The sequence below is a fragment of the Danio aesculapii genome, chromosome 4, assembly GCF_903798145.1.
Source record: "Danio aesculapii chromosome 4, fDanAes4.1, whole genome shotgun sequence".
NCBI classification, from domain to species: domain Eukaryota; kingdom Metazoa; phylum Chordata; class Actinopteri; order Cypriniformes; family Danionidae; genus Danio; species Danio aesculapii.
This window is the reverse complement of record NC_079438.1, coordinates 39,560,939-39,585,858: the sequence shown is the minus strand read 5'-3', so window position 1 is coordinate 39,585,858 and position 24,920 is coordinate 39,560,939. Positions and strand designations below refer to the sequence as shown.

General features: G+C 37.3%; 1 protein-coding gene across 1 annotated transcript in view; it reads right to left on the bottom strand.

Moving 5' to 3' along the window:
• Window positions 1-24,920, bottom strand: part of snd1 (staphylococcal nuclease and tudor domain containing 1) — a 303,535-nt gene that overhangs the window by 227,029 nt on the left and 51,586 nt on the right. The window contains 1 exon segment of the mRNA XM_056455628.1: window positions 12,494-12,595. Within this exon segment, the coding sequence (XP_056311603.1) occupies window positions 12,494-12,595 (102 nt within the window).

Below are 24,920 nucleotides of genomic sequence, written 5' to 3'. Positions count from 1 at the left end.
TGCTATTTTGCAGCACCTGAAAATTGAACTGAATTTACTTGTGTATTCTGGTTCAATTAGATATCGTTCATGATCTGGACCTAAGTACATGGTTGTAAGGTAGGCACGCTCCTTGTGCAAGCAGGTGGTGACGCTGGTTATATTGAGGCAAGTTCGTTTTCAGATGCGGTGAAATATCATTGAGTCTGTTGCAGCCATGGTATAGCAAAGTTCCTTGACCATTATGTCAGAATATTAGTATAGTTCCTAACTATACCGACCTATAAAATAGAAACTTTCATTTTCCGCCAGTCTTTGTACACAATGTAATTACAGAAGGGTCAAGCTTTAAATAGGAATTGGTCTTTGGTCATTTTAGAGCAAGATGCTAATGGTCTAATGGAGGGCCAATGTCTTTGGCTGCGTCCGAAATCGCATACTTCCTCCTGGTACGAGGAATAGTAGTAGGTCCGAATTCATAGAATTGAAAAAACGGTATGTGAGAAGAACCCGGATGACCAACTACTTCTGGCGAGATTCTGAGGTGCACATCGTATGGATGCTACACTATCCCATGATACCCCGCGAGAGAATTCATGAATGGGAGTGAAGCGACAAGTCACGCGAGTAGTTCACATGATGACAATGGTGGATGTAGCATGTCCGAGTTCCATTCATACTGCTCATATTCATACTGTATAGAACGCACTTTTCTAATGGCTGAGTAGTACTTTTAAATTCAAATGCAGAACCTTACTGAGTTGTAGGCGGTTTTGGACGCAGCCTTGTATAATTTTAGTTCCAACCCCAATTAAACACACTTGAACCAGCTAATCAAGCTTTCTAGGCATACTCAAAACTCCCAAGCAGGTGTGTTGAAGGAAGTTGGAACTAAACTATGCAGGACACCGGCCCTCCAGGACTAAGTTTGGGCACCCCTGGTCTTATCTGATTCAATGATATATGGTAAGCTAAGCTAAAAGTACTACTGCCAGACCTCAAAAGCCACTTGGGAAGTTTGTAAAATGAGACCATTTTACAAAACAAGCGTAGTGTTGCTTTAAGAGTTCTTAAAGCAGCTTTCGAATTCAAATTATTGAATTAAATTTGTCGTAACTTGAGCTGACTCCTATTGGTGTAAAAAAGGGAAGGGGATAACAAAACTGGAATGTTTCACACCAAACTGCTCCAGGTTAAGAAATCGACTCCATTTGTGTCAAGCTCTCGCTGAGGTCATCGGATCATCCCGGAGGGGGCATTGCATTTGGTGTCTTCTTGTTAGCTTTGAGCAAATAAAGGCGGCGCATTGAGATATTCAGAGATAGGAGCTTGTGATCCGGCCAATTCCGTTCAATCAGTCCTGCGCAAACAGAGGGTTGGAAGCTAATCTGAAATAGTAAGCCGGATCTCCCATCTGTCTTGACACGCAGGGGGGGAAGATCAGTCATTAATCGGGATGGCACCAATAACAACTCAAGGACGAAGACTTCACCTGACTGACTACCACTCCCATGCTCCTCTGGGAGTGTGTGGATTGATTGCGTTCTGTTCCAGAATGTAGAATTATTATGCATTATTGCATGCGTGTGTAAATTTGTGGTTATGTGGCAAAACAATTCCACTCTGATCTGGATGTTCCAATCCAGAGGGTGATGAGAATGAACCATATGTTCAGAACAAATTTTTAAGTATTTGTGAAGCAATGGGGAATTTGGGAGAATAAAGTGAAAATTGATTGGTTGCTTTAATAATAATGATTAAACCATGGCCTTAAAAGTGACAGGTTGACACGTTGTAACTTGTAACAGTCAATTTAGACTATAATACATAGTTAATTTAACAATGTATTATATAATTCATTATTTCCATAAAAATGTTAAGGCAACAGACTTATTCATCTTTTTTTTAAAGTCAACTAATCACTTTTTACAGAGAGGACTATTGAACGTGGCAATTTAATGATCTATAGTAGACTTGTGACTTCTATTCTTACCATTAAATCAAACTCTAAGTCATGAGGTCATAACCTTGCAATGCTATTGCCTATAAAGCCAATATTTGCATGTTAGAACAAGAATGACTTCAGGGTTAGGATGGGTCATGTCAGGGGCGTTGCTAGACATTAAAGCTCTACTGGGGCACGTACCCCCTTCCCCCATCCAACCCACCCCCCACTCCCCCCCACCCCTCAAAAAAAAAAAAAATCTCTCTCTATATATATATATATATAAAAATACACTATATATATATATATATATATATATATATATATATATATATATATATATATATATATATATATATATATATATATATATATATATATATATATATATATATATATAAATACACTATTATTCACTATTATTTGAAGAATAATTGTATAATAATAAGAATACTTTTATTTATAAAATAATATACATATGTATATTATATTATAAATAAAAGTATTCTTATTATTATACAATTATTCTTCAAAATAATCTGAAATGTAACTGGAAAACAATGTTAAGACAACTGGAGTGATATGCTAAGATCATTTAAGAAATTACTTTTGCATAAATATTTAATTTGAATGAAATTCTATAGACAATTCAATAAAATACAAAAAAAATATGTGTTATAGGATTATCTGTTGTAGACTTGACACATGGCAGATATAGGTTTATTAAGTCTTACCTCCCCGACTCCTCATTCTCTCCTTTTTGCTTCATACAAAAAAAATCTATCAGGAGGCATGCTTAGTAAGATCACCATCATGTTGTTTAAACTTTAGTTTTGTCCACTTGCAAAACAAAAAAGGCTGTTACGCTGGTTTTCCACCGCATGAGCGGCGCGTAACAAGCAGCCGTCTTTTTTGGCGCGCATGTTAACTACCGGGACTCTCAGAAGAAGAGCAGCGCGTGCGCGAGGCGCGCGTGTTCTCTGCGCACACGCGGAGATGCGTCAGTTTGCTTTTTGATTACATTGCTTTCTCCAGCGTTGGTTCAGTTGCACATAGAGAATAACGTCTTTATTTCGGAATTACCACCCTTAATAAATACACTTATGAATGTAATGACACATATGAAGTAAATAACACATATGAAGTAAATCATATCTCAATGCATTTACTGGGGCACTGGAGATTATCACTGGGGCACGTGCCCCAGTGAATTGGGTCTAGCGACGCCCCTGGGTCATGTTATCAAAAACATTTTTGCTTATAAGATCTGACTTTAATTCATCGAAACTCTACTAGGCCTGGCCCCAAAATAGAGCACATTTCTATTGAGCCCAATGTTAAAATGGCCAACTTTACAGCAGAAAAAAAAAGGTGTTTACAGCCTGGTGCAAAAAATTATTTTGGTGTATATAGCTAATATTACCTTTCATGAAAAATGTGAGGGAGGGTGAATTTTTTTTATAACTCATCTGTTTTGTTTTTATTAAGTTATATTAATTCTGCATAATTAAGGGCGTGGTCACTTGAGAAACAGCTTGGTCCCGCTGGTCGCAGTCACCTCAGCTGATTCCAGCTGCTGAACTCAGCATATACATTGCATTTTTGTCTTGTTTTATGTGGATTTGCACAGTCAATTGCCTTTTGGAATTGCAGATAATGAAGTATTAAGCATTTCTCCCAAAGAAAAGCCCATCTAAGCAAAATGCTAGCAGGTATCTGTAGCTTCGCTCACGCTCCACCTATTTTTTTTTTGGTAACCCCTGGTTGGCGCAATTAGGCACGAACAAAATGGTGACAGTTGACCACGACTACTTGTAGCTTTATTCGTGCTCTTCAAAAACCTACAGGAGACATCATGGATACTACGTACTTGTCTTTTAGGGTCTATAGTCAAAACCCATTTTTTTTGGCTTTTGACCAAACTCTTCACAAGCAAAAATATCCTGACCCACCCTAATCCTGAGGTCATTCTTGTTCTAACATGCAATATCAGCCATTCATTCCAAAGTTACACTTCTGTTGTTTACCAATTTCGATTATTAGCGGAAAAAAAAGTTAAAATAAGGCAGAATTCTTACAGCACGTGGCAAAAGGTAAGAAAGTTGGCATGATTAAATTCCTAATGTAGTACGTCTCTACTTCTAGAATTCAATCCATTTATCCTCCAATTCATTTGCCACAAAATGACAATGTAACTCAGTCTAACGGACATAATGGAAGTTCATTAGGTGGGGGGAATCCTGTGGACACTCATTTTCTTCCCCCTGGAGTTTAGTGCTTCATCAACAAATAAACCACAAAATGATTGCATTTTCATTCCCTCTTCTTCTGCTCTCTCTTCAGTTCCCTCTCTGAAAAGCAGAGACAGCTCTGCACCATTGGGCAGGAGTAATGAGCTTGGTTGAACGACAACATGCCCTTCTTAAGAAACAAAAAGAGCCAATGATTCCCACTCGTTCAGAGGAGCAAATGTGCTTATGAAGAAAGAGAAAATGAATGAACGCAAGAAAAGAAAGAAAGGGCTCATTTGGGAAGCAGACGACAGATTAAATGGGCTTTTAGAGTCGTGTTTGAATAGGAAGATCTGACTGAAGGACAACAGCAGAGGGCTTTTTTGAGAAGCCCAGAGAGAACCAGCAGGAAGACAGAAATGGTGCTAATGGTGAAGCATCCATCAAGACGGAGACAGATCCGCTGAAATGTCTCAGGAAAATACAAAGAGACTGGTGCACGTTGTGCAGTAAGGATGCTTTCCCACTTGTTTTGACTGCTTTGTCCAGAGTGGAGATGGATTCCACCCCCTCCCCTGCTGGACTGTTTACACGCTGTACTTTTGGGTCCAAATGGTGGAATGGTTGAATCATCGACATGAGTACCGCTGAGGGTAACTAGATGAGTCAGAAAGATAAGATGCCAGCTTCACCGTTCCTGATTTTATCAGTACGAGTTAACCAGCTTTTTGGATCACCAAATTTAATCAAAACATAAAACATGCAAGTTTGTCTCCTAAGACTGTATTAACAGAAATGTAAAGAATATGAACTGCAGTTTATCTGAAAAAATGAGTTGGCATGTGTCCAAGCATGTAAAGATGCAAAATTATGACAGAATGCAATCAATCAAAATAGCAAATATTGACAACCGCTTAATTAAATGACAGCTTTTTGGATCACTAAATCTAATCATCCCATCATAAAAACATACATGTTTGTCTCCTAAGATTGCATTAACAGAAACAAAGAATGTGATTGAACTGCAGTTCATCTGAAAACGATCTGGCATGTGACCAAGCATATAAAGATGCAAAATTCATACAATGCAGTATATCACAATAACAAATATTGATAACTACATATGGCCCGTTTCCACTGAGTGGTATACGGTACGGGTCACCTTTATCAGGCTTGCGTTTCCACTGCTAAAAAGGTACCAATGGTACTCTTTTGGTGGGCATGGTGTACGACAAAGTTTCAGTCAACGTCATTTTTGCTCGAGAAAATGTCTACAGTAAAGCTGTACGGGTCGTTCCATATGAGAAGCACTTCCCACAAAACAGATGCTTTATACACACAAATACTTCTGTATAATTGTTTATTACTAACCTTTCTATGAACATTTGATTATAACTGCAGATCAATGGCGAAATGTAATGTCTGCAATTACATAAAATTAATAAATAAATAAATGCAGCATATATGAACACATACAGACCCTTACAGTCTCCAACATGTTACCAATTACAGAAAAACTACGCACAGTATACATTTAGTCTTTATTTGGGGTTAAAAACAACACCTAATATAGCCCACAGTCAGTGCAAACCTCTCATCTCTATCTTTAATCTTCAGCAGCGCATGTAACCTCTTGTTAGAGAGTAATTCCATCATTCAGAGTTTACAATAGTCCAAAAGGTGATGATAATAGTTAAACATGGCAGTTTGTTTAATTTGCTCCTTTTTTCCCCGGCTTCTCCTTTGTTTTTTTTGCGTGTCATTCACGCATTTGTCAGTTTCTGAAAAGATTTTAAAAAGCGGGTTTTCAAAAGTACATCAATAATCAAGCGCACGTTATTATCATCAGCTCCAGAAGTTTGTTATTTCAAATATAGACATGCATGCGAGCGCAAGCAAGAAAGCAAAACCGCTCACGCTTTAGACTGTCTTGTAAAAAAAACTTCAGGGCACAGGGTAGTATCTGCTCTTCTTGGCTTTGTGACTGTTTATCAAGATGACGACAAGGTTTGTGTAAGCTTGAGTCGACCATGGCTCGTTATTATATGTATATATTATTACGGTGTAATCTCTTGGCTGTGTATTTAAAACATGGCGGTTTCTTTGTTTTCATACTTGCTTGTTGTGTGAGCTAATGACATATCTCTTAAAACCAATAGCATTTAGCTGCGTGTCTAGCTCCGCCTTTTGGTACCCTTGGTACCCTTTGCAAAGGGTGACCAAAAAGTGGTACGGTACGGTTCGCATTCAGGTACCCTTTGACAGTGGAAACGGCCATAAAAGCATACCGAACCACTCAGGAAACGGGCCACTAGTTACATACGGACTTTCCTCCAGCTTAGCTTCAGATTTATCCGGGGTCGCCACAGCAAAATGAACCGCCTTATGAGGACTCATGAACACCAAAAAAAGGAGAAGCTTTTACACCAACCCAACTTAGATCACACCCAGACACGGGTCCACTCTAAATGCACCAGTGTGAAAGCATCCTAAGCGTACATGTGTATCTCTGAGACGAGCACAGCCAAACCTGCTCTCTGCAAGCTTAAGTCCCTGTGAGTAGAGTCTAATGCGGTGACGGAAGGTGTAGTCAGGAAACTCTGTAATACATATTTCATGGATTAAAAGTGAGCTGCTAGTCTCATACGCCACTGTAATTCCCTCTAAAGCAGAAGCGGGAAGAAAATATGAATGAAGTCTGCACAGCTCTGCCGCGACTGCATCTGCATGCAGAAGAGCGACAAGTAAACTCAGCATGTCCACTCTCAGATACAGATCAAAAAAACTAACAAAACAAAACAACACTTATTGAATATACGCGCATAAACACAGACATCAAATGCTTGACACTGACATTCCACTCAGTCACTGCTTCTTTTTCACACCTCACACACACACAAATGCTCACACCCACATAACAGGAGGCACTTTGAGCGGGCAGGATTATCCAAACGTGCTCTTTCCTGATAAGTGGATTAATGCAACATTTTCATTTGACTTTTTCGCTGAGGCAGAGACCCTCTACAGAGGCGCTACTTAGAAAGTTAGCCAAATCTAGCTTTGGATTATGTCACCGGGAAGTTCTGTTTCAATACAGAGAGAAGAAAACGCACTTCTCCGCAGATTTTCCTCCATTACCCAGTGCTGGTGAACGGTATTCATTCTCTCCCATGCTTTCAAAAGAAGAGAACACGATCTGAAATGGACGCCATGCTCCAGGGTTTTGCTGTTTCAGAGCGTCCATTCGCTGAGCAGTTTCTCTGCTTCATTACCTTACATCTTCTCTCGGTGATTACATCGTTGAACTTTCATATTGATCGTACACTCGCAGATGCATAAGAGTCGACCTTCAACCTCTTGAAGGACCTCTTAGTTGAGATGCGACAGGACTGCGATCAACAATCAAGCCATTGACGATCTTTTTCAGTGAGAGAGATCAGCTTTGCCGGTCAGCTTAGCAAAAGAAGAATCAAGAATAATGGAAACGAGTCGAAAGCAATCAAAGTCGACAAGACGGTAGAAGCAGAAGGCTGTTCTAATGTTATGTCACCTTACCCAAGCATCCCAATGTGCAAATGCTTCCATAAAGAGTGCATGTAAAGAAGATGGTGATGCAACGGTATGCAAGCACTGCTTTGTTTACAGTTTATGTATTGGTATTTTTAGTTTTCCTTGCTTTAAGGAATCCAGTCCATTTAAATCTGCTGATGAGGCACTTAAATTGTTAGGTTCACCCAAAAAGAAAAAAAATCTGTTATTAATTACTTATCCCTCATGATGTTCCAAACCCGAGACCTTCGTTCATCTTCGGAAGTACCGATCAGATACTTTAAATGAAATCGGAGAGCTTCCGCATCCTCTAAAGTCAGCTAGGTTCCCAATTTGTTCAAAGATCAGAAAGGCACCAAAAACATCTTCAAAACACACCATATTAGCTTCACTGGTTAAATCGGAATATTATCAATCTACAAAAACACTTGTGCGCACTTAAAACAACAATAGAAAGAAAATGGTGAATAGCCATGGCTCCTTTTTAAAAAGTTACATTCAGACGATCTATACGGAAACAGGACACCAGTGTTTCCACAAAAAGGGTTCTTTGGCTTTCTCAAAACACTGTTTTCGCTGATGCCAGGCATTAGCGTAGCAAATGACGCGAAAATCACATTGGTGCAAACAGCACCTAAGTCACTATTATTTCCTATCGTGCTGGATTAGACTCTGCTCTGAAGCAGAATTTATTCTTCCAAATGCTGGTCCTATAGAAGTCAAATTGTGCCTGTACCTGTGGTGCAAACATAACAAAAATAAAGGTATTTTTTCCTAACAGTTCTAAGAACTGTGAAAAAAGGGTCCTCTGGTGCAGAAGTGCTTAATTCTCTGGTCATATTTTAGGCCGTGTTGTGGTTAACCATCTAGTTTGGTTCATACACTAGCAGAAACATAAAATAGTTCACCTTCGACCTCTTCAAGGACTACACCCACATTAGAGTGACAGAAGATGGACACAACCTCAAGAAATCCATTAGAATCAGCTTAATGTTTCAAGCTAAAGCCATGTATCTACTTTTTTTTTTCAATTTGTTCCAATGGGAGTTTTTTTATTGGGAGCTTTATTAAAACGTCTGCAGTGTGACAAGTAGCTGAGCTTCTATTTCATGCCACTCATTCTCTCCATCCTTATAAAAGGAGAATACAACCTGAAATACACCACACTCAAGATCTTTCCCGTTCCAGAGCAGCAACTCACTGGGGCTTGGAGGAGCATCTCTACCTCATTTCCTTTCATCTTCTCTTACTGATTGTGTCGTTGAACTCTGATATTGATCACACGCACACACTGATCTAAAAGAGTTTACCTACGACCTCTTCCAAGACCTCTTTTACTGCCATGCTGGAGTGGCAGAAGACGGATGAATCAGAATCAGCCAAAAGCTCTCAAACTAAAAGTCTGGAAACAAAATCCAGGTACTACTTACCCCTTGTGACCAGCTTGGATGATGCTTGTAGAGAACGAATGGCATTTTAAATGCCAAAAGAAGGATCTGGGCATAAAATCATCCCTTCTGCCCTGATCTGGCAGATATGAGCAATTAGATTTGTACTTTTCCAGCAACAAAGCAATCAGTCTGTAATGACGGCCGTTTCATATTATTAAAACATTCTTTAACTACAGATCGATCAGATTCTCCTGTAAACAGTTGGAACTTGAATTGTTAACAGTTGTTGCCAGGGTAGCAGGGGATATGCTAAAATGTGCCTTTGTGTAAGGCCTCATTTTCACACCATATCGTGTCCTAGCAACAACTAAAGCAAAGCAACAACAGCCTATTAATGGCTGCGTGCATTTCACTCAAAAGTGCAATCAAAATTCATGGCAGTAGTGCAGTATTCACAATCAATACGCATTTCAATAAACACTGATGAAACATCTACATTTGTTCCATCACATTATTGAATATCTGGTTTGTGCGGTTTCTTCCAAAAACCCAGAACAGTTAGAGGAATATTAAGATGCCACTTTTGACTCTGAAGATTGAAGATGATTAATTCCAAATACTACTAATTTAAGTTCCAAGCACTTCTGTGACACTTAATGAGCTAAAATTGGACCCTCAAGCTGATTGTCGCACTCCAATCTTCTTGAACTGGATAACTTCGGAATGAATTCAAACATTCCCACACTGTTTGCATTAATATGCAAACAGACATCTTATCACGCAGAGCGTTGTATAAATCCAGTTATCTGTTGACTACCGCCGAGTGCATAGAGGAAATGCTAAAAACGCATCTTTCCATTTCCAATCTCTAGTGTCAAAATATTCAGATGATTCCAGGTCAGTGAACCAGACTTCTGGAAAATGAAGATGCAATAAATATTGGTTTCCAGGAGCCGGCTTACGTTCATACAAGGATAATATAAAGCTGCGTTGGTAATCCACACGTCTGGTGATCTTTATGAGAAATGTCTGTGTGTGAGGAAAAGTGCTGTCATATTTCTTTGGTGTTAAATCAAATGGGCCTTGCAAGCTGGCATTTCATTATTCTGCACATAAACACTGAATTGTTTGGGTGAGAAAAGGCTTGAACAGACAATAAAAGTGGAGCTATACAAAAAAAGTGTCCATTATACTTTAACGAGTCCCAATATGACCATTTCCATAACATTCCACACTGGTTTATACCCTGCTGCCCCAATTAAAACTGCAACAGCATGTGATGGAAGTGACAAGTGATGGAAACACTTCATATTTTACATGAACCTCTAAAAAAATATTTGAAATCAACCCACATTCTTTCTTCAAACATATTCCTGCTCTCTTTGTGAGCAATTCATCATAAGTTATTTAGAGCACATCAATATAACTTCAATCTATAAATCGTCAATCTATAAACATACAATAGTTTAGTTCATTTAAAATGTATAAATGAAAATAATGTACTATATTTATCTGTAAATATTTAAAGTCATGGTTTTAATCATTTGAAATTGTAATGTGTATCCCAAAGCAATGTTTGATACAATTTAGGGCTGCACAATATTGGAAAAATTGGACATTGCAATATTTTGTTTTGCTGTGATATATATACAGACGATATGAATACAATTTCACCTGATAGCTTGAATAGCTCTTTTGGGGAAAAAAATAATAATTTACACTGTAGGATTGTTCTGGAAGATTATTGGGAGGCTAAGTGAAATTTCCCATTATTCAGGTACACAATAATCAAATGTACAAACAATGTAACACTGACAGTACAAGATGTAGTTATTTATACAATCAAACGCTGTATAGTCTTCAATGTATAAATAATTCGATAAATACATCTTTATTAGTTACAAACAGTACAATTTTGTGTGCCTGAATACTTCAAAGTCTCTGCTTACACAGTCACAGGCCTTAAAAACATCTTTAAATGATAAACTTTCACTCCATTGTCTCAGGATTCTATGTTGTTAATTCTTGTTTTGGTGGCGGAGTCCAGACACTAGTCCTGTCATGTCTTATATGTTGTGCTCTGCTCGAGCACTCATATTTTCTGTCATTGCCGGTCTTTGTCAATGTATGAGTGCTGTCTTGGCTGCGCTCGGGCCGTGCACGTGTTTGTTTTGTCTGCAGCATGCAGTTTCATTCTCAGCATATCAGTCTACTTGGTTTCGGTTGGCGCTGGGACGGAACATGCACAATGCATGTGTAAGTGCACGGTAAGTTACAAACTTGGCTGCATGTTCTAGTCGTGTTTTCTCTTGAGCACATGGCTTGCATTGTCTGTGTTGTGTGCCCTTCTGTCTATTGTCTAATCCGACCCTCCTTGTTAACCCATTAGTTTATTCAGTTCACATGTTTGTTTGATAATTCGTTCTGCTTAAACCTCCCTCTTGTCTGCTGTCATGTGCCAGTTCTTCATTTGTCATCATCCAGTTGAGTCGAGTCTTGTCCCATCCAACCCTGATTCCTACCAGCCTTTCCAGTGAAATTTGTTTGCCTGTTTGTTAATGTTTTCCCTCTAGGGGTGGTTTTTGTTACCTTTTGTTTTATTTTTAGAATGAATAAAAACCCATTTTAGTTCTGCATTTGAGTCCTTGTCCTTTCCGGAAACGTGACACATTATGGTTGAACTCTTCGGTGACTCCAAAAATCTTGTGTGTTCTGATCTGTGGCTCCTGCTCAAGTATAATCCCAACATATAAACCCAGCATTGCACTTACTGGGATATGACTATTGCGGATATGCACATTGCGATATCGATGCTGAAACAACATATTGTGCAGCCCTAATGCAATTAATGCAAAATCATTTAGGTATTAAATAAATATCGTTGATATGAAAATGACACTATTATGCCAGGTTTTTTTATATTTATAGCTTTATGTATAACTAAACTTTCAGAATATTTTGAAATTTAAAAGGATTTGTAGTTAGTTGTAAGAAACATATGATTATAACATAATATTAATAGGTTATAGTTTGTAACAACATTAGAGAAAGAGAGGGCTTAAGCAAGGGCGTAGATTTGCTCTTGACATTGGTGGGGACCTATGATTCTACGCAGTTACATTTCATGACTCCAACCCTGGAGATAATATTTGTGTAAACATCAACATTTCTCAAGCCAAAGCACTGCGCTTTGCTTTTTCTTTGTATTTCCTCCAAAAAAGAAAAAAAGAGACTCTGCTCAAGGTCTGTATGGTCAATGTGCACAGTAACTCAGTAACACAGAACACTGAAACTAAGAGAAAGAAAACAACTCTGCATACATATACAAAAGACAGAAAAACAAGAACATGTTTATACATAAATGATTATAAATGCATAATATTTGCAGAATCTCTCACCTTCTTGCCAATGAGCTTCTTTCTCAAGAATTCGCGTGCCTCAAACATGTAAGGAATGTCATAGAGTGGACGGAAACGCTTGTCTTTGTCCTTGTTCTTCTCCTGTAGAGCCAAAAGACAAAAGAAAGAGACAGGGAAAAGTCAATATCGCATAACAAATGAGAAATAGCCTTTCGTCCCAAACAGGCACAACATTTAATCACTTCCTCAGAGTCTCATATGACTTCCTTCCAAAATGAGCTTCCTGCCTACCCCTTCACCATCTCTTTCCAATTTTACCATTCTCTTAAAACCTAATATCCTTTCTCTTCCATGCTAATGTGTCAGGATTGGTGGATGACATGTTTCATTGTCTGGATGTCTTGGTGTGCCAAGCATGTGAATACACAAGCTATACGAGACGCTCACTGCCACACGCACTGATATTCTTGGAATAGAGGCTCATTTACATTTTTCATAAGAAAGGAAAAAAAGGTTGTTATTTTTTCAGGAGAAATGCCTAAAAAAAAAAAACGCTGATTCTCAGTATGCTCAATGTTCCAGCTTTCCATGTGGCAGCTGAGGCCATGACAATATGAGTTAACACAAAGCCACATTCAGAGCCATTCATTCTAATGGCTAGTTTATACTGAGCGGTATGGTTCAGTACAGTACACATTCACTTTCAACTGTTGGAAGTTGAAGTTCATTTATTTATAAAGCACATTTAAAAACAGTCACAAGACTGACCAAAGTGCTGTGCACTGTAAAACTCAGTCAACTTTATTAAATTAAATGATTGTAGTTAACTTAAAATTGACAAAGTTAATTCTACTCATTTGAAAAGAGTTTTGAACTCAGTGTTGAAGGTAATGAGTTAATTAAATACCTCATTACTTCATATTGAATGGAGTAAGTTCACAGTAGTCATCCATATTAGTTTAACTCAAATGGTTTGTTGCAACCGTTTACTCAAACGGTTTGATTTGCCTTAATTATTGGGTTTTACAGTACTCAGTTCGTTTGGGTTCTCTTCATTTATTGGGTTTTACTGGGCTCAAATTGCTTCAATTACTCAAATGGATTAAGTTCACAGTACTCATTAGGTTTAGTTTTTGAACTTAAATAGTTTGTTGCAATCGGTTTCCTCAAATGGTTTGGGTTACCTTAACTAATCAGGTTTTACAGTGACATGAGTCAAAGTAAAATAAAAAGACAGAATATAAAAACATAAAAAGCCAAAAGAAACGACTGAATAAGTTTAAAAATGAAGCAGTAGAAAGAACTATTAAAATAATATTAAAAATAGTAACGTTTTTAGGAGTGAATGAAAATATAGTGATGGAGCCATTCTAATCTCAAGGGGCAAAGTGTTCCACAACAGAGGACCTGCCACAGAAAAAGCTCTGTCCCCTCTACGTTTCAGTCTGGACTGAGGAATTAAAAGATCACTTGATCCAAAAGATCTTACAGGAGTGTAAAATGGAACAGCTCTGAGAGATAGGTTGGGGCTAAATGAAGGGATTTAAATACCAGTAAAAGCACTTTAAAATCAATTCTGAATTGGATGGGCAGCCAATGGAGGCCCCTTAGAAGAGGGGTAATGTGGTCATGTTTCCTAATATTACAAATAAATCTAGCAGCAGCATTTTGGACTAATTGAAGGTGTAAAAATGCCAGAGTAAAGTGAATTGCAGCAGTCTCACTGTGACGTAATAAACACGTGGACAGCCATCTCTAGTGTGGTGGGATTTAAGAAATGTTTGACTTTAGATAGCAAGCGGACTTGAGACAGTAACCGAACTGATTTGTTTGTCTAGTTTCAATGACTCCAGAATGACACCCAGATTTCACACACCCACAGGGGATCTAAAGGTAGATAAGCAGCCCAGATCTAGGCATGTGGCCTGAATGTTATCAGTAGGGCTGAAAACAATGTCTTATTATATAATTGTAAAAATTATAAAATTGACAGATTTTAATCTCATCTAAGCACCTTAGTAAGATACTAAGAGCAAGAGGGCCATTTCTCTTAATAGCTGTACACCAATATTTTAACAATTTATAAAAAATTAATCACTTTCTGGCCATCGGATATTAGGCATGGATATATATATATATATATATATACATATTGTGATCATGATTTGAGAGCATTACATCGCTTTGTAAATGTTTATTATTATCATTTGTTGAATCTCCCCACACAATTTGATAGAGCGATTGAAGCCAGAAGCCGATTTGTGTAACGTCACACTTAGGCAGATAGGGAATTTTTTTGCAAACCAAACCACAATTTTGTAAACAATCCCACCCTTACTCAGGCCCCACAACCCATTCACTTCATGTGCATGGAGGAAGAAAAGCAGCCAGTACATTTATCAAAATATCTCCTTTTATGTTTCACAAAGCATGAGGCAGATTAAACGACTAGATTGACTCATTCCAGCCTACAGCGTTTGAAGCTTGACTGAAAATCAAACAATAGCAGAAATCTACTAGAAAAACCTGCTAACAACAAAGCTAAGATGAGGCATAGCTAGTAGGAGAGACTGGACGGTTAACCCCGAGGACCAACTCTTACGGCGAATATAAGCATATCGACTTAAAAAAGCTCAAATCTCAGCGATTTTAAATCCTCACGCTCTGATTCCAGCGAGTGTTTATCTGCGCTGCAAAGAACTCACTTAAAACCACAGCATCTTCACCCACGTGGTCTGATATTTGGTACAAAATAAAACCGTATCGACCACCCATTTCTAAGAGTGAGACGTTGCATTTAATACGCCAAGACATCTCTTCTGATGGAGGAGCTTTCGGGAGGGCTAAAGAACTGTGCCGATGGAATATAATACAGACAGAAACCCCTGACGGTGAAAGAGGACAACCCATTTTCAGCCAGACTATAAATATCCACGGCAATTCCTTTCCCCCGAGCAAGAAAAGCAGAGGGAGGCCGTGCAGTCTTGCATTAGAGTGTGTGTTTTGCGTGCAAGTGTAGGTAAGAGCGCGCATTCAGGGCTTTGCTAGTCGATCATGACTGGCAGCAAGCATGTTACATGCACAATTGCAGAAATGTGCTTTGTTTAGAACAAGTAGGCTGATTTTGGTTGACATTTAAGCTGTGTGATGAGGTGTCAACGTACTTACTGTGGTTCTAGTCATCATACTGTATATCACTGATTAAACATTCAAAATTAGGAAACAAAAGACCGTGATAGTCTTACTCAATGAATCAAATCAATATTTTCACCTCTTTACGTCCAATAGACAGCTGTTGAATAGTGAAATCAGTAAGAAAAAAAGCTTCATTTTGCAATGCTAACTGGACCAAACAAGACTTGTACAATCATCAGTCAGTTATAAATGAAAAACAATTGAAATATTCGATGAACGAAATGATCATGTGTGGTTGCATTAGGGAATACTGACAAACTGAACTATAGTAGTCAACATTTGAAGTGGTTCAAAACCTTTCAAAGTCTTAAAACTACTGTGCAATCAGCTAAAATGTTGCCAACATTGGTTATGTATGGGCGATATATATAGCATCACTAAAAATGATTGAGGTAATGTTCATGTGTTTTGTGTTAAGTCGATATATTGATTGAGACGGGCATTATGCATTGCTAACACCTCTAATCTAGACAACATCTAGACAATATTTAATTAGTTTTTTTTAAACTTCAGATTCCAGATCTTTAAATAGATCAACCAATATTTTCCAATTCAAAAAACAAATATCAATTGAAAAGCTTTTTTATTTCATATTGCTCAAATCTTATTTCAAAACTGGGACATTTTAGCTGATTTTGTGATCCATAGTAAATTTTGTGTTCATCAAATCAGTCTGATTTGCCAACAAAGGGTACATTTTACTCCAAAACAGGAACCTTGGTTTATGTGTGCACCATTTATGCACCAACACAAATGCATCATTAAAAAAAAAAAAGAACAAAATGATAATATGAATAAAGTACTCCCTCCAGCATAATTTAAAAAGCATATTTCATTCAAGCACATGGTCACTGTTTTGTCAGAAAGCACAATACATGACAACTACAGTAGTCTGTGCTTTGTTTTGAATACAAGGGGGCTGAATTTGGATGATATCTGACTTATGGGATAGGGTTAACATACTAAGTGAAGCTATAGTTCTGAAACACTACATATATCAGAGATACAAACGTCAGAATTAAGAAACAAAATGACCTTGAATGAATGAATGAATGAATGAATGAATGAATAGAATGAATGAATGAATGAATGAATGACTGAATGAATATGAATTCGATATTTTCATCTCTTTACATTCACTAGACAGCTGCTGAATAATGAAATCAGAAAACGACAAAAAACATTCTGTGTAGATTGTTGGGATAGACTCTGTCATTGTATTGAGCAAATCAAGTGTGTTCTGCGAAGACGCGGCAGGCTGGTTACTGAACCGTGTGTGTGAGGAAGGCGAAATGAGGATTTCTGCGCCTGGCTGACATGCCGATGTTTGCCTCTTACTGCCTTTTAAAAATGACGGTTTGGAACATGCAATGAAACAAGAACGGTTTCATTTTGCAAAGGCTAACAGGATGGAACAAGAACAAGCTAAGCGAAGCAATCATATGTTGCAGCGATAAGGGAAAAAACTGACAAGCTGAGCTCTTATTATTTTATCATTTTTGTGTTACTCCAAATCTGGTGAGACACTTTCAAAGAGACTTGTTTTTGTTTCCTCATTTCAAAATGTTGATAGTTATTAATAAAATTCTGTAATATTGTACTCTACCACAATTGTAAAACATCACTCCCTTTTAAAAAAGGTAAAGACCAAACTTGATTTTAACCTGAATAGCAGTCATTTACAAAAACATGACTGTCAAAAGTCCTATTCGCACACGATAAGTACTACCTGAGAAACTGTATTCATTTGAAATAGAGGTTGTCAGCGATCTTAGTCCTGTGCAAATCAGTCATGTTAATAATGTTATATAAAATTAAGTAATTTTTCCCCTCCGAATGACCTACAATATTTACAAACACAGTGCTAGTGTCATATTAGACCCATGCGAAACAGCATCTATGAGAATCAACCAGGATTAAGCTGGGATGCATATAAATTTGCTTCCTGTGTGCCTTCATATCCAAATTTAACAAAGAATGGAGGCCGTTTTGGAATCGTTTGGTAGTAAAGCCAAAAGAGAAACCTGAAAACCATAAAAAGAGCAAAAACTTAAATAATCATTAGATGGATGAGTATAATATAATTTCTTTCTAAAAATATTTGCTTCAGCCTAAACTTCTGTGAAACGTCTGCCAAAAAGGTACTTAAACATATGTTTGACTGCAGTTTCCTGGAAAAATGAACTCTGAGCAGTACGACATCGGCATATTTTGCTCCTTTTCATACTAATGATATTTACAAGGACATATTAGCAACAAATATAGGATTTTTTCATTCAATTCATTGCACAAAACTAATTAAACTCCTCAAAACTATTTAATGTTGTCTATGATTTGTAATCGGATATGTTGCCTCACATATCTATCTCCGTACAGACGACTTTTCAGGTATGGTCAATTTCCTCAGCAACTCACTTTTTACAATGTAAATGTGATGCAGATACATTCATACTTGAACAAAAAAATATTATATGTATGCTTTAGGAACTAATTGAATATTACTTTTCAGTTTTAGGATCTGTATAGTCCCAGTAGCTATTAAAATATGCATTTTTAGTGCCATAGAAAACAGAGTCATGCGTTTGGATCAAAATCAAAGTGAATGAAATTATTTGGTTGAAATGGATCCCGTTTTGTCTTTATACATGAGAGCAGCTTGATGTTAAACACACCTCAGCTTCTCTCACTTCAAATCTCTCTCTCTCTCTCTCTCTCTCTCTCATGCATAGATTTCTTTGTCTTGCACCTATATGCACCACTCACATTTTCATTCCTGCTTCTCTCTCTCTTTTTCTCATTAGCCAATCTCATTATCTTCAGGTGATAAATGGCCCAAGGATTGGATGTGACTCTGAAGCAGAGAGAGAGGGAGAGAGTGAAGAGCTTTCACCACCACCAGTCCTAAGCTCACATAGGAGCTCCTCAATCACAGAAACAACCAATCAGACGTAAACACTGGAAAGGAAGGTGTCTTCTGCTTAGCATAGAAGTCCAATAAACACATTCAATGATTATTTAAGCTCAAAATTAGATGGTCAGATCACTTTATGACTTTTTACACGGAGGTTAAGCAGTTTAACAGTTAAAAAATATTAGTTTTTTTTTTTTTTAGGGATGTCCAGGTCTGGTCATGTGATTGATAATTTATAATTTATCCTTTTTTTATAATTTAACCATCTCTAGCTATGCGGTGGCACAGAGTTTGATGTCTTTCTTGACTTCACACAGAAACAGCAAAGTGGTCGGCATGACGTCACTTAGTTGCAGAGACGCTATTGGTTAAATGCCAGCAAAGTAGATCATGGAAGCAGCTTGAAGCAGAAAGCGTGAGTATGTCTGCGGTCTGGAGGTATAATACATTTGATGACAACAACATTGTTATAGCAAACTGTGAGATGTGTAAACTTAGTTGAATGTAAACGGTTGTTTAATGTTAAAATAAGGTGAATAAAATTTAAAAAAAAAAAAAAAAAGAATAAAGAAGAGCGAAGAAACAGATCTAAGATGTTCCTTATTTTTAATGTATTATAGAAGTATCGGATCGGGTTTCGGTAGATACTCAAAATCAAATGACTCTAGGACAAAAAAACCTGATCAAGATATCCTTAATTTATTTGTGTGTGGGGGTACGGCTGCACGATATGTGAGAAATTTGACAGTGCGATATTTTGTTTTTCTGCGATAAATACTGCGATATATTGAGTGAAATGACTCTGCAGGGAAGTTCATCATTCATAAATAAGGAAAAATATTAAATTAATTATTAAAAGCAAAGTTAATAGTAAAAAAAAAAGTTTTAGAATTTTCAGGGCAGACAAATAGTTTTCAGGTCCAGAATTTGAATAATCACTTGAATAATCGAATGTAAAATAGCACAGCAAATGTCTTTAGTGTATAAATAATTTAATAAAATTATTGTTTATTAAAAGTTACAAATGGTAAACATTCTTGTGCCTGAATACTTTGAACGCTTTCAGGCCTTAAAAACACATGCGAATGAAAAATGTTTACTCCATTATAGTTAAACTCTCCGATAACTACACAATTCTCATGCGTCTTCTTTGCAGATCCTGCGATGCGACTACTGCGGATGTGCACATTGCGATATTGATGCTGAAACAATATATTGTGCAATTTAAGTTATTTAAAAGTTGTACATATCTCTTTTAACATACATGTTCTGCAGAGTAACATCAGCTAAAAATATTTTAAATTAACAAGTCTACCTGTTAACTGTTGTCTACTTGATCTGTTTACGTTAAAAAGGGCTTTTTCTGAATGACTACGTTTTATTGTTTTGAAAGATATGCAAGTCCTTAAAAACTGCAATCAGAGGGAAGATTACAAGTAGAGTTCTTGAAAAAAATTTAAAAGGGATCCCCTTTTAAAAGGGGGAAAAAGCATGAAAGAAAATGGAGTCAAAGCTCTAATTTCCATTTAATTTGTTTACCTTGATGTTTTAAAATGTCATTTTGCGCTTGTAAATTGTTAATTAAGCATAGCCTTTTTAGATTTCTATTTGATTGCCATTAACGCCGGATATTATTCAGAGAATGTCACTTGAGTGAAAGATTTATTTTTTATTTTTGGCCATTTGACAAGTGAGGAGTGACATTTTATTTACTAAGAAGTAACTGAATGCAGCAATTTATGGCTTTAAATCCAGATAAAAATAAGTAAAATTGAATCCACGCATTAATCATATGTTTGTAGCGATTTTAGTTTTTGGACCATGCAGTGCAGACAAGCTGATGCATTTTAGTGGCAACTGAGAGCACAAACTGCATTAAATGCAACAATTAAGCTCTTTTATTCACTACTTCATCCAGCCAATGAACAAAACACTGAAACAAGTCTAAATCCAATCATTTAAACATTCTTAATCTCCAAGTAATGACCTTGAGTGATGTCAAAAAGGATTAATGAATGGTGCATGTGAAGAGCATAGCAGAGGTGAAAACCTTTCAGCCTCTTGTACAAGTGTGCATAATTCTCCCATGACAGCTGGAATGAGGTATTATGACCCTCAGCATCAGTCACAGGAGTCTCAATGAGCAATTTCAGCTCATAGCTGCATCACAGATGCCTTAAAAATACAATCAGCATTTAAGACAAACATTACAATAGCCTCTTAAAATAAATCAGCAGTGACGAACAACAGTGACGCAAAGAGAAAAAGATACACTAAGAAACAGTGGCATAGGCAAAAAGAACAATTAGTATTATCTTTAGAAGAATGGGGATATGAGGATACTTTTGAAGGGGTGGGGGGGGGGGTCATCAAAAACAGCAGCAGCATAAGGGATATTTAAAACGTAACATTATTACATTTTTAAATAGATATTTTTTTAAATATTTACCTTTGCTTAATGTGGCAAAGGCCATTTTGGCCGCTATTACTCCATTCACATGATTTGATTTTTTGTTTGTTTGTTTCAAATAATAATAAGAAAAATAATTTATTTGGATTGTAGTATTTTAATTAATATATTCATTTTATTTAATATTTTTTTAATAATTCCAGTTTTGAAGCCTTGGCAACAAATCTGAAGTCTGTAACAAAGAATATATGACTTTCAGCTTATAAGGCACAAGGATGAAGTATAGCCTTTTTAATGAGTTTCAAAGGGGACATTTTTGTCCTGTAGGTTTTGGACAGGAACTTTTTTTGTTCCCAGTGTAAAATAAATTTATAAAAAGAAATGAGAGAAGAACAAAATTAAAGCACACCTTTTTGCCAAAATATATACTATTTGCAAAGACAAAATACTCACAAATAAATGAATAACGTTGAATGAAAATGCTCAACTTCCCTTAAATGCAAAGGTCCGTAAATTTTGGTTAGCTGTTTTAATTGCTACAAAGAAAAAGTTAATACAGAGGTGGAAACCCCCTCATGATCTCTGTTAAGCACTGGTTGCATTCAATATTGAAAATACTGTACCTAGAACTGTCAACACAACCATACTAAACTAGACATTTTGACGGTGTGGAAAATCTATATATGCGACTTCAAAGAAATCTTAGACACTTAACCCTCAATCTTCGCCTCGGCTGTGTCAGATAAACAACACAGTGACAGACATGAAGAAAGCAGAGCTCGTGTAACATTTGTGAGTAATACTACAGTAAAAACTTTCCCAATGATTATTTGATCTATTTGTTGAGTTAAGTCAAGCCTTTCTGCAACGATGAGTCACATGCCATGTCGTTACAAAATTAATGCACATACACAAACACAGCACACGCGGTTAACTTTGCAACGTGTTTGCACTGCAAATGTGACGGGATACAGGTTAATATCCACTGCTGTATGGATAACCGTTATGTTGATGTACAAAATAAACCTGATTTACCGTACACAAACTGGGATTGAAGTGTTTTTAATAATTGTACTGACATGCGGCTGTGGTGATACAAAGATGTAATGTTTTAAAAATGTTTTAATCTTGTAAAACTCATTCTTGATCACATTTGATGATGATTGATGATCACAGAGAGCTGAACAGATCTTCTACTCCCAGTTGCTTTGCACATGTCCTGTCTTGTTGATATGATTATACACGTTATTACAAAGAGAAGTTAACACATGGCTGTCAATCAATTTGGTGGGTGGGGAAACCACACTCCTACGTCACGTTGCGGTAAGCCTTAAAATGGGAGGCATTTGGATCCTATTTTAATGTCAGGAAATACAAAACATCTTTTTTTTTTTCTTTTTTTTATATCAAGCCAATATGACTGTGGACACATTTACCTACACACAGTTCTGTCCAAACAGCTTACAAAAGATGATTTTCATCATAGGTACACTTTAACGCAACTCATTCACTTGCTTGGACCACACTTATCCTGTGTTTCCTGATGTGCATATAATAGGGTGGGGGCGATGAGGGATATATATACTGGGTAATAGCTGTTAAAAGTCCTTTTCTATCCGATTGTAAACATTTTATCTATTCATTGAGGAAATAAAAACTGAACAACAAGAAATAAACAAATAAAAGAGACACAAATCTTCATAAAGATGCACAAAGGGTTACTCCATTTTTTTTCCCCCATACATGTTTTGAAATGTGTACCACTTCATATCTGACCTTGCTCTAGGGCACACATGTGAGTCACGCTTAACTTGTATTGAACCCCGAACATTCCATTAAAAATAATAAAATTCCAGTTTACAACATACATGGGTCATTACTCTCAAATGATTGGAAGGAAGTTTGCTAGAATTCCAAGAGTCAAGTGATCCTGAGGCAAACCAGAGTCAAAAAAAAAAAATCCTGACCAACCATGTGTGAGATGAGCCATGGAACCATACAGTGACCCCAGACAAAGGCCACAGGACACACACACAAAACACACATACACAAGCCTTCAGCATGCAGGCACAGCTGATACACACACACACACACACGCATTGTGGCACGAGTGGAAATGCATGCAGAAATCAAACCCGCACACACTCGAGCACAAACATACTGAGCAAGGTGACAGCAAATGACACGGAAGAGTCATTCAGTGACCGATGCATTGCATTCTGCTATTTCTGTAGGGAAGACAGGGGTATGGCAGCATCCGCTTTAAACCCAGATGTCAACATTTCCCCTGCAGTCTCCTCACACACACATACAGTGGGAGTGAGGATGACTCATTGAGCTGCTCTGACAAAACTCCTCCCCCTCCACATCCTTATGAGTGCTCCTAAAACGGCTGACACCACCACGCAGCTGGAAATAGCCCGCCATGGCGCAAAAATAAGCCTCCATCTGGCCAAGAGGGGGGTAGGGGGTTGAATGAGGAAAAGAAATTAGGCATGACACATGAAGTCACGTTTCTCTCTAAAGGATGGTTTACCCAGTCAAAAGTGATGACAACAATGCCAAAACACCACTGGTGCAGTATAGTAAACACGCACCTTTATTTAGGGATGCAGTGCCACAAATCTTTAGGCCGGTATTGATAGATGATATACAAGCCAATAAAAACAAAACTTGATTTTTGGTCTGGGCTAGACTACCAAAACAACATGCAAACAAATGCAGTATTGTTTTTATCTGCACAAAACAAGTAAATTGCCAAAAATACACCTACACTACCTGACAAAATCCTATCCAAGTTTAGGAACAAATAACAATTGACATCTAGTTGATCATTTGGCATCAGAAATGGCTTAAATAAAAGGCAAAGGCCTCTAGATTATGCTTATTTTACCAAAATAAAACATGACAATGCCTTGATTTTGAATTATTTAATTAGGACAGTAAGGTCTGGCTTTGCTTAGACAAAAGTCTTGTCACTTAACAGAAATAATGTACAGTATAGAATATAAAGTCTTGGTGCAGTGGAAAAAGAACTAATAATGTGTATGACTCCCGTGAGCTTGGAGGACTACATCATACATCTCTGCAATGACTCAAATAACTTAATAAAGTCATCTGAAATGTCAAAGAAGGCATTCTTGCAGGACTCTCAGAGTTCATCAAGATTCTTTGGATTCGTCTTCAATGTTTCCTCCATCTAACTCCAGACATGCTCATTAGTGTTCATGTCTGGTGACTGGGCTGGCCAATGCTGGAACACCTTGACCTTCTTTGCTTTCAGGAACTTTGATGTAGAGGCTGAATTATGAGGAGCAGCACTATCCTGCTGAAGAATTTGCCCTCTTCTGAGGTTTATAATGTAATGGTCAGCACAAATGTCTCAATACCTCAGGCTGCTGATGTTGCCATCCACTCTGCAGATCTCTCGCACGCCTCCATACTGAATGTAACCCCAAATCATGATTTTTTTTTTCCTTCACCAAACTTGACTGATTTCTGTGAGAATCTTAGGTCCATGCGGGTTCCAATAGGTCTTCTGCAGTATTTGTGACGATTGGGATGCAGTTAAACAGATGATTCGCCAGAAAAATTTACCTTCTGCCACTTTTCCAAATGATCAACTTTTACAACTGGGATTGATGACAAGACTTTTGTCAGGTAGTTTAGATCTTTACAAAATCTTGACAATCTGCACTTCTGAAGTCCTTTTTTTTTTTAAGCATAAAAAAACCTATGCACGTCATGTAGAAGGCAAGGCACCAATCAAAACCCTCATGGGCAGCAGTACACAATAAAAGTGACAAAAATAATCCATAAATTATCAGCAGACGCAAATAACACAAAAAAATGATCATTTATCAGCCAATAATGACATGGACACATATGTTTTGCATCGGTAACATTTGTGAACTCTGAATGCAAATATTAATGCATAACTTAACATTAGT